This window comes from Lathamus discolor, chromosome 2, assembly GCF_037157495.1.
Source record: "Lathamus discolor isolate bLatDis1 chromosome 2, bLatDis1.hap1, whole genome shotgun sequence".
NCBI classification, from domain to species: domain Eukaryota; kingdom Metazoa; phylum Chordata; class Aves; order Psittaciformes; family Psittacidae; genus Lathamus; species Lathamus discolor.
This window is the reverse complement of record NC_088885.1, coordinates 112,121,386-112,136,743: the sequence shown is the minus strand read 5'-3', so window position 1 is coordinate 112,136,743 and position 15,358 is coordinate 112,121,386. Positions and strand designations below refer to the sequence as shown.

Here is a 15,358-nt window from a genome sequence, read left to right as displayed (position 1 = left end):
GGGACAAAGGCAGCTGCCCTGTGAGCAAGGAAATTCTGAGGCCATCATGTGTTGTACAAGATAGTGCTCATGAAGCAGCTTCTCTACAGCCGGGTAATACACAACTGACTGCATGCAGTTTTCAGACATGAGTGCGACCAACATGCACAGAACTCCGACTCCACAAGGGAGATTCACATAGCCCAGGTGACTTCATTAAAATGCTCCATGTAATCTATTAAGATGTGCTTCAGAAGTTGGCATATTTTTGTTCTGTTTTGACTACTTAAATTAACATGTAAGAGTTTTTATAAAAACTGTTACAGTGAGAACATGCTGCTGGGCTAAGGTCATTAATAAATTCCTTTTCAAAGGTATTAGTAAAAAAAACAGACACAATAAGTACTGTCACTTTCAGCAAGAAATATGTTTGCAAGCTCTTTTAGTAACATTTTGCATGGTACTCCATAAATTTAACAGAGCCCCAGGCTTAATGACTAAAGACGCAGACTACTTGTTAACCCTATACATTATACATACGAATTCAGTATGCTGCCTTTGTGATCATGTAAGTTTAAGGTTTTTCTTAGATTATGACCTCAAACAATTTCTGGCTTAATGCAGCCCATTTTATTTTTGTCTTCTGAAGAATCTTTGTGTCAAGTAACTAAGGCCTTGGTCATCTGTGGTAAGCTTTAGATATGATATCTGATAGTTAAGAACTATTCATTTCTGTGAGCGTTTCTTCTCAACCAATTTTGCTGTGTGTTAGTATTACTTTAGCCTTTGAAGGTAAAAATTCCAGATAAAGTATGGAAGCACAAGAAAACTTAGAGCTGGTGAAAGTCAGGGAAGAAGAAAAAATGAAATGAGCAGTGGGACTGTAAGTTTTCATAATGATATTCTGCTGCTGTGCTCTTTTCACTAGTGCTGAATCTCAATTGCTCACAGGGTTCTTCCCGGTAAGTAACTCCGGAGCAATACTATCATGACAGCCTTCAAGCACTTGTTTTCCTCAATTGTTTTCTTACCAAGAGGACTTCCTCTGCCATTATACTGACAGTCCACGTGCCTGGAACCAGTGAGAAAGGCTCTGTGGAGCTTTTTCCTGGGATTGTGACAAAAGTTGGCTCCTTGCTGGGTGGGAAGACAAACTCTTTGCTCTGAGCAGCCCCTGCCAGCAAAATAAAACCGAGTAAAAATATAAAGGATTGTAAAAAATGTCTCTATTTGCTTAGCGTGCTGAACTAATGATTCAGTCCATTTAAATGGGTCTAACAGGAGCTGATCAATGCTTTCCTTAAGGCATTACATTAATCAGTGTGCATTTGTCCACACAGTGAGCTACAGAGCTACACAGTGATTGTTGTCTTTGTTTTTATCAGTCTTGAGCAAATTGGCTCAGAAAAGCAGAGCTCTGCCCCTGTGATGGCCAGTTTTACAATCTTCTGAAGTGCTCACTGCTTCACTTTTCCATTATTTTCTGTTCAGCCTGTATTTGCAGTGACCCACAATATGTTCAGCTGACACAAGACCTGTTCTCATGTGACTCTCAGCCAAATATTTCACATACTGGAGATTCTCAGCAGCAGCTAAAATGCTTAGTTACAGATAGTAACTGAAGGTCTGGGCAGAGATGATGTACAAGGTGCAGAGATGATGTACAACACAAATGTAGCTGCGGCATGCTTTATCAAAAAGTTGTGAGGCGCAATTGCTATGAATATTACAGATTTCTTCTCTGAAGCCCGGGCAAAACCTGGTTCCCTGTCTCCTATCCAATAAAAGCCAGAAAAAAACATGAACTGCTGCCACTCTGCTGAGTGATATCTGTGAAGTCTTCAGTTTTATCTCCTTAGAATTACTAAAAGGTCTCTGACTAAACTCCATTAGCTGCCATAAGTATGCTGAGGTTAGGCATTATAAGATATAATTCTGCATATAGGCTTGGTATCCTCCTATTCAAAGGATACGGGGTACTTATCTTCTATCAGGGCCCAAAAGACATCACATGCTGTTGAGGTCTGTAATCAGAGCTGACTTGGTAGGTTGGATTCACCATTAAATAAATGTTATTCATGGAACGAAGGCAGAAGCCACTTTTAAACTGAAATATTAAAGGCAACTAAACCAATATAAATGCGGTTATCCCTTTTTTAAAAGCTTCATTAAACACAGTTCAGAGCTTCCAAGTGCAGAACTGAAAGTACTGAGTTTGGCAAACATTTGAAAAAACAAATGTTGCTTACTACTGTAAGTAGGGATTTCATGCAAACACAGCCGCATCAATTGCACAGCAAAATACACTAGGAAAGCACAAAAGCACTGCCACTGTTAAAAGTGATGCATTTTAAGCAACATTACAAATCTCACTTAGGTGCACCTGTAAAAGACTCCTCCAATCTAATATTCTGATTTGTTGCACCACTGAGTTGCACCTACCTGTTTCAGGCCGAGACTGACAGGCAGATAAGCGACCAGACAATGTTTCGCCTCCAGGGTTAATATACCTCAGGATAATGCGAAATAAGTTTGATTTTTCCACATTCAAAGTTATCTTCACTTCATTCTGAAAAATGGAAGTTAATAAACAAAACCAGCCATAAAGTGCTGAATAGAGGAAGTTAGAAGCCATGCAAGCACCATACTAAAGTCCTACAAGAAAAATGCACATGCAGACAAGTACATACTGGAATGGCAATGCTGCTGTATGACAGAGGAAGACAGGCAAGCCTAGTGAGAAAATTAATTCACTTACAAGTGTAATTAGTGCCAAAATGTTTTCCCTCAGCAACTGAGATCTTCCCTTTAGAGCTTTTTGAGCCCAGGCTGACATAGCGGAGGACTAGATGGAAGAGCTTAGGAGAAGCCACAGTGATAGCCACAACCACCTCTGGCTGCGAAAAATAAAAAGAAAGGGAAAAAGGAGGAAAGGAAAGTATATTATTTGTTACTAGCACCCAGAGAAAGAAAAACCATTTGGCCAAGACAAACTCTGTAACAGAAAAGAAAGGCTAGGACAGCTTACAAAAGAACATAGAACAAAACCTCCTGCGAAATAAAACTCATGTTAAATACCAGCTTATCCAGAAAGACACAGAAGGGCTGAACTAACGTGTGTTAATATTGCAGCTCGATATATGGGCAGTATTTTACAATTATTCTCCCCCTCCGTGCCCTAAAGGAGGCTTATGGCATCAAGGGCTGTCCATATTCCTAGCTTCCCAAAGAACAGGCCAGAATCAACAGTCCTACTCTGAGATCACACAACACACTCCGCAGCATGCAGACATCTCAGATTGTCACTGAAACTTCTGCTTCTCCACCAGATCCTGTGGTTTCTTAGAGATGCAATACCATGCATGACTCTTTGCCCTGGGGCTGAACTGACTCCTCTGGAGCCATGCAGTTCTTGACCCCACAGGAGGCTGCTCTCTCACAGCCCCCATTATTCAGTTCACAGAGCAACAGAATCAGCAGAGACATGTTCAAATGGTGGTTGTGGATTAGGAAAAGATAGGATTGGTACAACCTCAAGTGTTGTCTTCCTTCTTTCCATTCTAAAACTCCCCTTGCAATCCAGCTCCCAACAGTTCACCCATCACAATTCCCTTGCTGTCCCTTTCCAAGACTCTTGTTGTATGGTGACCTCCCCACCACTGTAGTCCATCCTGCTTCTGCAAATGTACATAAGTTTTCTCCGTTCCGTACATTTGAGAACAGAGCACAAAGCCTCATTTTCTCTTACTCCTAAAAGTTACAATAAATGCAAAATTGCCAGCTCTCATATGGTGTTCTGAATGTGTAGTCCTCAATTCTGTCACCAGCAGACACTTTCACCTTCTTAATAGAAATTCAAAGCAGAAAGCAATGATAGACATACCACAGATGGCAGGGCCGAGAGATCTAGAGACTTGATAGCTAAAATCTAGGTGATTGCAGAAGGGCAATGGGGAAAGGTTTTACAAGAGTTGCTTTAAGTGGAGAAGGATGACTTCTGAAAGATAATACATGGGTAAGACAGGCACGAAAGGAACACTTGAGAAATAGATACGAACAAAAAGGAAAAGGCAAAAGAAATAAAAAAGCATGCTTCAGGAGATTTCTCAAAATGGTTTCTAAGCTTTTATGGAACATCTAGAAGACACAGCAAAGATAGAGAAGGAAGACACATGAGGAATGAGGGAGGAAGAGATGCCAGTCCCTGGCCTTAAGCAAAGGCAGGGAGGGGGAAGAAATTATTCTTTGAGCTCTGTCACAAACTTAGGCAACTCTGGCCAGTGCTTTAAAATCTAAGCTCGACTGTCAGCTGCTCAGTCTATAATGAAACACCCATGTTGGCAGCTTGACAGTAGTCTCCACTGATGTCACACACAGCTTATTTATTTCACCTCAAGAATTTTTCATTGTACTGAAATAGTTTCTTGTCACACAAAGCTGTTACAATTGCCTTTTGTGTAGTAGATATGGCAACATTTGTCTTCTACAAAATAAATGTCAGGAGGATTATTTCAGGGTCCTGCAAGACACAGAAACACTACATTGAAATTAGGAAAGTTCCTTGAAATGAAGACCATAATTTCCTCCAGTTAAAACCTTGCATAACTGAGAATGCAAGGATCTAAATGAGAAGGGCCTGGAGCTGGCAATTAAATGACTGAAAAGTTTATCCAGGTAAGCAAAATAATGCACACTTGCAGCAAGATTAGAGACTAACCCTTTTCTCTGCCTCTTCACAAGACGCCACTGGATATGAAATGCAAAAAGCAGCTGAGTTAGAAAGCAGAAGTTAAGAAATCACAGCTACTGGACAGTTGCCTTCCTTTATGAAAGTGGAGTAATTCTGAAGATCCAAAGAAGATGAGCTCCGGGATAAAACAAACAAACAACAAAAAGAACGAAGAGGAAAGAGTGAAAAATGAAGAACAGAAAGGAAATCACTATGCTTGTGCAATAATTATGTACTTGCATCTCAATCTACAGTGATCCATTAATCCTTGGACACAACCACACCGGAGTACTACCTTTAAGAAAAGTGAACAAATCCTATTTATTGCTCAAATCTACTGTTTCAAAGTCCTGGTTCACTTGGTCAGCAGTTCAGTCCAAAGTCAGGCAGGTCCCTTCTCACACTTACTGGTGACTTTCTTTCTGTGATTTACTTATAAATTGCTGTTGCTTAGTTTACTTGTGGACTGTCATGAGACTAAAATGAATGTTGCCAATATGCTCCTGCTCACAGCTTCCTTTACTGAATCACACCTTTTCCTGTTTGCTGTAATGTGAAGTTATTGCTAACAAAAGTTGGCACCTTTCTCTTTTTCACCCAATATAATTGGCAGGTGTAAAAGACTTTAGTGACAGCCCTGTGCTGGTACCTGAAAACCTTGTGGATACAGACTGCCATGGAATTGTGTAATTCAAATTATTTAGCCAAGCATCAACCTTCAGCTATTTCCACTGTCCTTGACATGACAAGAACTTCTGCACTTAGTATTATAGACTTTAAAGCTGTTAGTTTGGTTTTTTTTACACCCATTTCAAAATGGTATCTCTCACAAAAAAACCCAAACAAACAAACAAAAAAACCCACAACAAACCCAAAACCAACCTCAAAGAGCATTTCTGAAGAACAAATACTGGCAAAAGCAACGACCATACTAATAGTACCAACACTCACTAAACAGTGATACAGTGCCAAAGAGTTCAGCTTAGCGATATCCTGTCCTTTTTTACCAGTTTCTCTATGACCCTGCATACGCATAGCGGTACTATAGAGACATACATACCATGCACCTATGTTTTCACCTCAAAGCCTTGAGCAAAGCTTACTTGTATAGATGACATCTGAGCATATCCTCTCCAACTGAAGCCAGGGAATTCCTGAGGATCATAGCCAAAACGAATTTCCCTTCCCTTGACAGTAGTACCATCTTCAATCTCAAACTTCATGTGGTGCAGATCAGGGAAAAAGTAGTTTTTTTCAGGCCTTTCAAGGAAAAAAGAAAAAGCCAAACAACAAAGTGTCACCAATTGCTGCATGGTCTACATCTAAGAGCACAAAGCAGTGGAACGGAAGTGACCTACTGATGACTGAGGAATCCTGATAGCAGCCAGTAAATTCAAGACAGCTGATAAAGATGGGTGTAATGAGAGTTCTCCTCTCAGAAGTTTTTACAGCTTACATAAGTTTTACTATATAACTCTTGATGTCTATATAGATGCATATGCAATACTATTGAACAACTGGCATTGGTTATTTAAAGAAACAAGTTAAAAACATCTTAATAAAACAACATAAGAAAACTGCCCAGCAAAATTAAAATCAACAGCTAATACAAAAGCAAGTGACTTGCAGGCAGTTTCAAAAGAACTGTGCTCAAGCAGGAGCTAGTAGGAGCTACAGCCAGACTCACTCCTGACAGGCTGTCCCCACGACATGGGCCCTGCACTGGCAGCCACCTGAAGGCTCAGCACACACCGGGCTGAGGGATCCTCCAACATCACACTGGCATCCTGTTGGGGAAAGAGCAGAAACCAAACATCCCATCAGAAAAGAAGTGACAGAAGTTATCAGAAAACACACCTCGCTTCCGCTAATTAAACACTATTAATGATTCGTTTCCTCCTTCCAGAGCCCTTCAAACTCCCCTCAGACTCTTTCAAACGTGTTAGCACACATGCATGAGCTGCAACGATTTCTGGCTTCTGAAGTTTGTGGTTGTTTGCTCTATTTTCACCTTGGAATGTGACAAAAGCCACTTAAAAAAACCCAAATCACAAGCAGTAAGCCATGCCACATTACCAAGTGCACGACTACAGCTCTGCAGAGCAGTCATTCAAATGTTTTGCTAGCAAGTCAGAATTTCTACAACAACATGATGAATAATTATTTAAACCCCCCCCACTAAGTAAACAAACAACATCCCCCACACCAAAACAAACCCAAAACCCTAACCTGAAAAAATTGTAAGATGCTAATTTTTCAGAGCCTTTAATTTATCTTACAAAAATTGGACACGGCAAGAACACACGTGTTCATATAATAGCGTACGCCTATTTTTAACCAATACTGGACAACAATACTGAATGACTTTCTACAGGAAACAGGAATTGTGGCACAAACTAAATTACACCTCTAGTAAGGAGGTATAATATATTCTACTAAGGAACAACTATGTCTAGGCTAAAAATTTCAAGCTGAATTGAAAGGTTGAAAGTTCCTAAACATGTACTTATGTCATAGTGTCAAAGCCTCCTGTTTCCTAAGACATCGTAAGTACTTGTAATCCTTTGACACCTTTGTGGAATCAGATCCCATTCATTAGCTCCTTGGTTAGATATTAGGTATAAAAGCTTTGTTGGATACAGTACCTGTTATTTTTAACTTTGCATATATTAAATGATTGTTAAATTACTTCAATGCATTAAAAATACGTCTTTTGCATCAACCCCAAACAGATGTAAAGCACACTGAAGTCAGTAAAACTGCTTTCAATAATTTTAACAAACCTACATCTACAGCAGGGTTACAAGGAGGGAAGGGAACTGGTGCAGTAGCTCTATATCACTCAAAACACACGGCAAAGCATGTATCCTTCAGAAGAAGAACCATTTTCTCCACATCACAGCTACATCTGGCTCTGCTTCAAAACACATTGAGGCCTGGACTAAAGAAATGCATGAATATACCTGCAAAAACACTCATCAAGCTACTATCATCTGTTGTAACATTTTAAGTTCTTACTGTAGAGCCAGACCTTAGAAAACTGCTAAGCAAAACAGACAGCTACTGCTCTTCCAAGTAACTCCTGGAGGAAAATCAACCATCCCTGGCTCCAAAACTTGGGAGAAGGAATGAGAGGAGAAATGAATGTCAATTATCTTGCTTGATAAGATAACAGCTTCAGCTGTGCACAAGTGATTCGACAACTACATTCACACTTTAAAAATACAACCTAGGGAATTCTAAAGACTTTTCTGCTAAGTGCAAATCTGCTACTGGAAATGTCCTTCATTCATTTTACCTCTGCAGCCAAAATAATTCTTGTTTTCGAGAGCATAATAACCAGCTTCACAAGTGTCACAGGAATCTCCACAAACATTAGATTTGCAGTAACAATGGCCATTTTCCTGGTGGGGAAAAACAAAAGGCAAAACAAACAATTTAATCAAAAATGCTTCTGCACCTTTTTGGGAACTTTAACGTTCAATATTCCAAATTCCCTCTAATTCTAAAGAGAAAAAACATTCTCATCCCCACACAAAATACAATCTGGACATAACCTCTCTCACATATCATCTTCAAAGAACAGACTAGAAAATATATAAACTCAAGATGCTGAGAATTTTTCAGACCTTTCATACAGCCCTAGGATGTATAAAACTTGTGTATAGAACTGCTTCTCCGTTGTCTAAAACTAGCCACTTTCTGTGTAAAAGCAATAATTGCTACCAAGACTTCTACCTTACCACATGTCATAACAATTTATCCTTACAAAAATCGATTTCATTAATGTCTTTCTTTTAATTTCACTTTACCTGCTGGCATTCCCCGACTCCACTTAGTGCTCCACTCACATCACACTGGCATGCTGCACAGATGAAAAAAAGGCAATCTGCATTTCATCTTTCCAAGATACTTTGTAGGAAAAGAACCCCACCACCCTGAATCTGCCATTTTGAGTCATAGTGCCACAAGGTGGATTTTACTCTAGAAGGTTCAGAACAGCAGACAGATACTGGCGCAAGGTGGGAGGAAAAAGAAAAGGGGAAGGAAAGAGGACTTCCGTGTATGTGCTATTTACTGGTGTGTTTAAAATGTTTTAACTTGTATTTAACAAAAACAGTCTTGAGCTTGTATTTAAAATTGTTTTCTTTTATTAGAATCATTCAGGCAATTGATGCAAATCAGTGTCCAGCCTGACTTGCACATTTTATTTTGCAGTGCTACTTTGAGATCAGTTCAACTCTCTGTATGAACGAATAACAGTGACTTCCAAAAGAATTCAATACATTCCATAAGCCCAAAGAAATATGTCATGAAGTTATACCTGTGCATCCCTCAGGGTTTTCTTTGGCCAGGTTCCAGTATAATGGTTTGCATTTACTACAGGTAGGACCTTCAACATTCTGAAGACATTGACAATAGCCCTAATGACAGAAAGGAGTTAATATGGCTTCATCTGTTTCATACAAACACACTGGTCTTTAGTGCTAAGAAAATCCTAGTATTATTAACAGCTCGTGCAGTTTACCAACTTCTACAGATTCATGGAATTGAGGCTGATTTAGACGTAGATTTTTCTGTCTCATACTATCAGCACAGGATTGTTCCACACTATGCATTTTTTCCACTTTAATTTATTCTAAATGTTTCAATAGATGTACTTTCCAATTCTTCTATAGCCTTATTAGGACTGCTCTAAAGTATTAACTGTTTTGCAAAAAGTTTAAAAAACAAATTTACTTAAAAATAATAATTCATTTTCAAATTTACTCCTTCCTTTATTGGCGGAAAACACACATAGCTGTATACATGAACCTACATAGATATCTCTTCTGTCAGTCAGACTTACCTTCTAGGTCTTCATTGCTACACATTTAGCAATGATTGTGATTTCTGCTAAATATTCTAGTATTAATAATGATCACTGTCTTAATAACAATAATAGTGGAATAGTAACAGTTGCAAAGAGATAATAATTTTTCTCAAGAATAATTTGATGCTGAAATGGCCTGTTGCAACCCACGTCTACAAGGTCTGTGGGACATGTATAGCCTTATATGCACACAATGTATATATTAGAGTTTTAGCACACCAAGAAGACATAAACAGTATGCATATTCTATATGTAAAAGATGAAAAAACCACCCTCAACAGCTGATTGCACTAGCATGATCAAAGAACAAAACACAAAGTTTATTTCCACTCCTCAGGACGTGAGCAATGAAGTGAATGTGTTCAGCAAACGCACATGAATTATTAACACACACTATTAGCTGTGATGGGAGAGTACTTACGGAATGAGAACCAACACTACCCAAAGGATCGCATTCACTGTTGGCACCTTTATGAAATTAAAAAACAAACACATTGAAAGATCTTTTGAAAACAGCTGTGGAATGTAGCAGTGCAGAAGCACAATGTAGCAGGCGTGAGTTTGAAAGGTGTTTTTAATCTGGTTATCTTGGAGGAGCTGAAATGCTTTAAGCTTCAAGACCAACAGAAACTTTAATAATGATTTTTCAGATGTGTATTTATCTTGGTTTAGACTATTTGGTTTGATATGCAAAGTAGTGGCTTGGAAAAATAGAGCACTGACCTATATATCTGAGAGATGTTTTCTTAAAGTTCCTGTGCCGTCATCTAAAAACACTTAAATCTTATCATATTTACTTTACGAAATAACATGCAGAATGACAGATAAACTCATCTAATATGTGCTCCCGGTGAATCCCTCCCTCTGTCCCCATGCTTCAGGGAGTTTCTGTAAACTTTTGCATGCAACAGACTGCCCTGGAGAACCCTGCTGTAAAGGTTTTCCCCTACCTTCACAGTAGGGGAAACTGCCAGCTGCAGAAAGGCATCTGTCGCACCGTTGCCCCGTGATGCCCATTTGACACTCACACTGCCCAGATGTGGGCTCACACGTGCTGTGCCGGGAACCATCAGGAGAGCATTGACAAGCTACAGAACAACAAACATAGGCAGTGGTGGGAAAGTTCATCCTGTAAGCACCAAGCAACAACCTTCCAAAACTTTAGTACTGCAGAGGTTTTGAATTCTATTTATCTATTTGTTCTTTTTTCTTTCCAATAAATAGCTCACAAGATTCTCCTTACATGGTCCTCATCCCTGCTTGGAACCTATGAGTTTGAGGTGACATGTAACACATTGGCATGAACTCTTCCTCTGTTCTTGGCTGAAACAGGTAAGATTATCTGGAATGATAATAAAACTCTCCTCCTTAAATTCTTTGTCCCATCCTAAGAGCAGGTTTGGTTTTGGATTTCTGCTTTCTGGATATTCATACGGGTATAGAAAGCACAGAGCAAATTCTGCAATTAGACCTGCCCTTAAAAATATGACTCTAGAATATAAAATTGTATGCCCTCACACCTTAGATCTGAGAGCAGAAGAGGCCACAAAAAGCTTTGAAATACACCATGCAACAGTCTTATCATTTCAGGTCCCAATGTAAGGTCTCAGCTATGCAATGATTTACACACATGGGGTAAATAGAGAATAACACCACAAAAAAGAACAATGCTGCTAAAGCCCAGGGGACTCATCTTTGGGCAGACAGAGTCTAAAGGAGAACTAGTTAATGCCAATTATTTTAGCAAAGTAGTAGCCAGTCTCCTAAAGAGAGAGAACAAATCTGCCAGATTATTTTTTGCTGTGGTTGTGATGATTAGTTATATCAGAATTCTGGATACATCCCTTCTTCCGCACTAACAATCTTGATTTCTAGGAAAACGCACTCCTGCTCATGATGATAAAGTAGCTTGCTGATTTTAATGACAGAGCCTGCAGGTTCCTCTCTTCTTGATGTGAAAAACCTATAAACACAGTCTGTACCTGATCAACTGATCCATATGGGCAGGAAAAATTGTTGATATCATGGACGTTTTGTAAAGTCAAGCCATTCTAGACTAGGATTTACTGTGAAATGTTGGCACATGTCAAGAGCACGTGCTAATGCACTTACTTAAGAGTTTGCAGCACAGTGTTTCTAATGTTAGAAGCCCAAACCAGTTGAAACACAGCTTATGTTCTATAAGCCAAGTGAGACAGATCTCATGAAGGTAAATGCCCATTGCCCAGCCTAAACTTTAGATTTAATATTTCAGGAGAGATCCAACTGCACCAAAGGCAAACACTGCCAGGCTCACATTAATCCAACTGCACAGGAACAGCAATCATGCGCTAGGGAGGACTACCTACTCCTGCTAGGAGTATGTACATGCCAGGAAGTATGGCCACTGCCTGGATATTCAGTGTTATTGTTGCCAGCTTTGGATGGAATAAAACTATCATGGTTACATAGGTAATTTTAAGTGGAAAAATACTTGAGAAAATTTGTTTTCTTCTCTATTGCAGAGTTAAGAAAGGAAAACAGTAAAAGGAGAAAAGGCTTTTACTCACGCAAGCAGCTGGGATAGCTGTAATAACCCATAGCACACTGGTCACATCTAAGTCCAGCGTAGTTACTGTGACACGGACACTGACCTCTGGGACCACAGGTATTCTCCACTGAGCCAACAATGTCACAGTTACATTCTGCACAGAGGAAAGGAATAATTATTATCCTTACAGATACATGTCTACAGATACATGTAGTTATTTAAACCAGAATTTGCCATAAAGTTACCTTTGAATGTAAAGCAATCATGAGGAAACCAAATGAACTATAATTTTATCACCAAAAATAAATATCCTGAAGTAGATGCTTGTACTGTAATTGCCTTCTCAGCCATTGAGAATCAGGTTCTTACTGCAATTTTATAACGTACAGTTTAGAGATTTAGTTTGATGCCTTGGAAAAACAGGTATGTAAGTGACAGAAATCCATTTTACAGTGGAAAGAACATCACAAGAGAGAAGTACTAAAAAAACAACCTCTAAAAAATAACTTCTGAGAAATGGCATCCACAAAGCTAGGCTGTCTCAGGGCTAACAAGAAGCTCATTAGTAATGAGGCACAAGCACAAGTTCATGATGAGCAAATAAATGACGCACAAGGTAAAAACTGCTGACGTTTTAATTCTACGAGCTGGCAAGCACTGCATTGCAGGAATTTGCTTATAATACCCAAGGCACATTGTCAGACTACAACAAAAGCTGTTACCAGGCTATAATAAGAAATTTCTCTTGGAGTTACCACTATTTTAGGCTAACAGGTCTATCACAGATAAGCCCTGACGTTTTTTGTAATGATGCTGGGCTTTACACAGGGTCGTCACAGAGTTTATGGGTGCATGAATGGGAGCCCATCTGGGAATCCCAGCTGCCCCAGGTACAAGCAGTTAATCACTTGGATTTTATGACTGACAGAAATGGCTGACTGGCACAAATATACAACAAACACTTTCTATTCCACGTTCATGTTCCTGGTTCCCCCTTTCGGTTCCTCTTTTCTCCTGCAGTCAAGGACATCTGACTTTGTTGTGTTTACATCAAGGATGCCTGGAAAGAGTCAGGGCTTGCTAGGAAGCCAGAAAGTTATAGATCTTCCCCCCCTTCTGAAAATGATAACTCCAAACAGGAGTAGCAGGCTGGGCTGCTCACTTTCCACCACAGTTTTGCAGCATGCTGCATTAGTTTAAATTTAAACCCATGGCAGCTTATTTTACAGAACAAGCTGTGAATGGCAGCAGTTTTGAGTAATCCCGCTGACTGTTTTCAACTATTTTTAGCAGTCTTACAATTTGCTTTTGAATGTTCTTTTCAGCTTTTATGTCTCTTTCAGCTTTTAGTGCATATTCAATACAGGTTTGGTTTGCTTTATGATTGCTACCTCATTCAGCTCTAAAACAAAAAAAAAAAAGGATAGAATATTTTAAACCCACTGAACAGTGTGTACCAAAACAGAATCCTGGTTTTATGTTTTTCATTAAAAAATGTTAATCTACTCCAGACCATAAAGACACAGTCATGTGGCTTCTCTTTATTCCACCCACTGTGCTTGGTAACACAACATAGTATAGCTTTGCAAGGGCATAAAGAATTCTGCTGTCTATTCATAGGAGACAAGCAAGTATATAAGCCCAAAAGGAAACGGTTTGCTATGGTCAACAACTAAAAATAGTGAGATAGAAGAAAGTAAATCATAATGATCTACATGAATCTTGTTAAGCTGTACAGAAAAGTACATACCAGAACTCAGCAATATCCTATATTCTTTCTGAGTGTAAAATTCACTAAGGATTAAGGGCCTCTCTTAATCACTGGAAAAGCAGACAAAATCTAGGGGCCAGATAGGACTTAATGGATTCCTCATATACACACAAGACCATTATGATATTCAAGGTTATACTTCATTGATTTCCCTCTCTTGTAAAAAGCAGACTGCTCCTTGGTGGTAGGTACACGGGCCAAACCCCACAGAGATCTTTCATGTTTCATGATTACATGGGCAGAAATTAGCTCAGTGTCTCTCAGATGATCTTAAAATGATCATGATGAGAAATCATGCTGAAGGGCAAAATGGGAGATTCTAATTTTCTGATTGACAGAACACATATTTTACCAAACAAGACCCTCTGCAAAAGTAGATGAGTGCTTCACAGCTCTGCTATGCCAGTTCCTTAGCAGTCACTTGTGCTCTGTTGCTGTAGGCCTCCATGTGATAACACCATACAAATTCTTTGGTTACTAGTAAGACAGCTGTGCTGACTGAGGCTCTATCAAACAATCTGACCATGCAAAAGGAAAAAAAGCCTATGAGAAAACAGATTATATATAAAACAGACTATATATAAACTCTGTAAATGGAGAATTAGAATACATGAGGATTCTACTATAGAGCACAAGACTGCCTTGCCCATTTACAGCTGTGAACTTCAGCCACTGGAAAAACAGTACCTGAAAAGCACTACTGTCTGCCTTTTTGGGGGCCTGTTTGATGCTGTACATGCAATCAGGAGCCTCACCTTGACAGGCAGGGAAGGAGTGGTGGCCAGGCTGACAGCCATCACATTGAAGTCCGGCTACCCCTGAGCGACAAAGGCACTTCCCAAGGAAATCACAGACTTTGGGCTGGGTACCTGCTGGGTTACATTCGCATGCTGCAAACGAAAAAAGACATTTCAGAGGCAGCCTCTGCACAAGCTCTCTTCTTCTATCTTTCTTGAAATAAAAACTAAAAAGCGACTCCCTGATCCTCAATCAGGCCAAAATCTTCCCATCAGATTTATCATGATTCATAACAGCTTTTATTGATTGCATCAATAATAATTCAGCATCAAGGGAGACATTAATGAAAGAACAAAATAATTGAGTCTGTCTCACAGTAACTGCTAAGTTCAGTATCAGCGCTGGAGCACTACACTTGACATGTCCCCACCCAGTCTGATTTATTGATCCCATTATGCCAACTATTGAAACTAGTTCCATCCTTTTTAAAAATAAAATGAAAAGAATAAGGCTTGGATTCACAAGCTCAGGTGGGAGGCATTAATAAAATGCCTAAACAGGCACAGAGATGGCTAAGAAAGTTTAAAACCAATCAGTTTTCTAGTATTGGTTAGAAAGAGCAGTTCCGTGCATCAAAGTGAGGTTGCAAACTCGAATTAAACATAATATCCTTTTTAAAAAAAGATATGTAAATGAAACGTTCCCAAAGGTATTTTAAATTTCATCAATGTTACTAAG

The 15,358-nt window shown here is 39.3% G+C and overlaps 1 protein-coding gene across 1 annotated transcript in view; it reads right to left on the bottom strand.

The window, feature by feature from the left end:
- LAMA3 (laminin subunit alpha 3) overlaps positions 1 to 15,358 on the bottom strand; it is a 106,085-nt gene that overhangs the window by 63,510 nt on the left and 27,217 nt on the right. The window contains exons 14-24 of the mRNA XM_065668132.1: positions 14,638 to 14,772; positions 12,131 to 12,265; positions 10,532 to 10,669; positions 10,003 to 10,049; positions 9,033 to 9,132; positions 8,521 to 8,573; positions 8,007 to 8,112; positions 6,396 to 6,495; positions 5,812 to 5,968; positions 2,738 to 2,876; positions 1,011 to 1,153 (exon numbers count right to left, since the gene is read on the bottom strand). Of these exons, the coding sequence (XP_065524204.1) occupies positions 1,011 to 1,153; positions 2,738 to 2,876; positions 5,812 to 5,968; positions 6,396 to 6,495; positions 8,007 to 8,112; positions 8,521 to 8,573; positions 9,033 to 9,132; positions 10,003 to 10,049; positions 10,532 to 10,669; positions 12,131 to 12,265; positions 14,638 to 14,772 (1,253 nt within the window). The remainder of the gene's footprint in view (positions 1 to 1,010; positions 1,154 to 2,737; positions 2,877 to 5,811; positions 5,969 to 6,395; positions 6,496 to 8,006; positions 8,113 to 8,520; positions 8,574 to 9,032; positions 9,133 to 10,002; positions 10,050 to 10,531; positions 10,670 to 12,130; positions 12,266 to 14,637; positions 14,773 to 15,358) is intronic.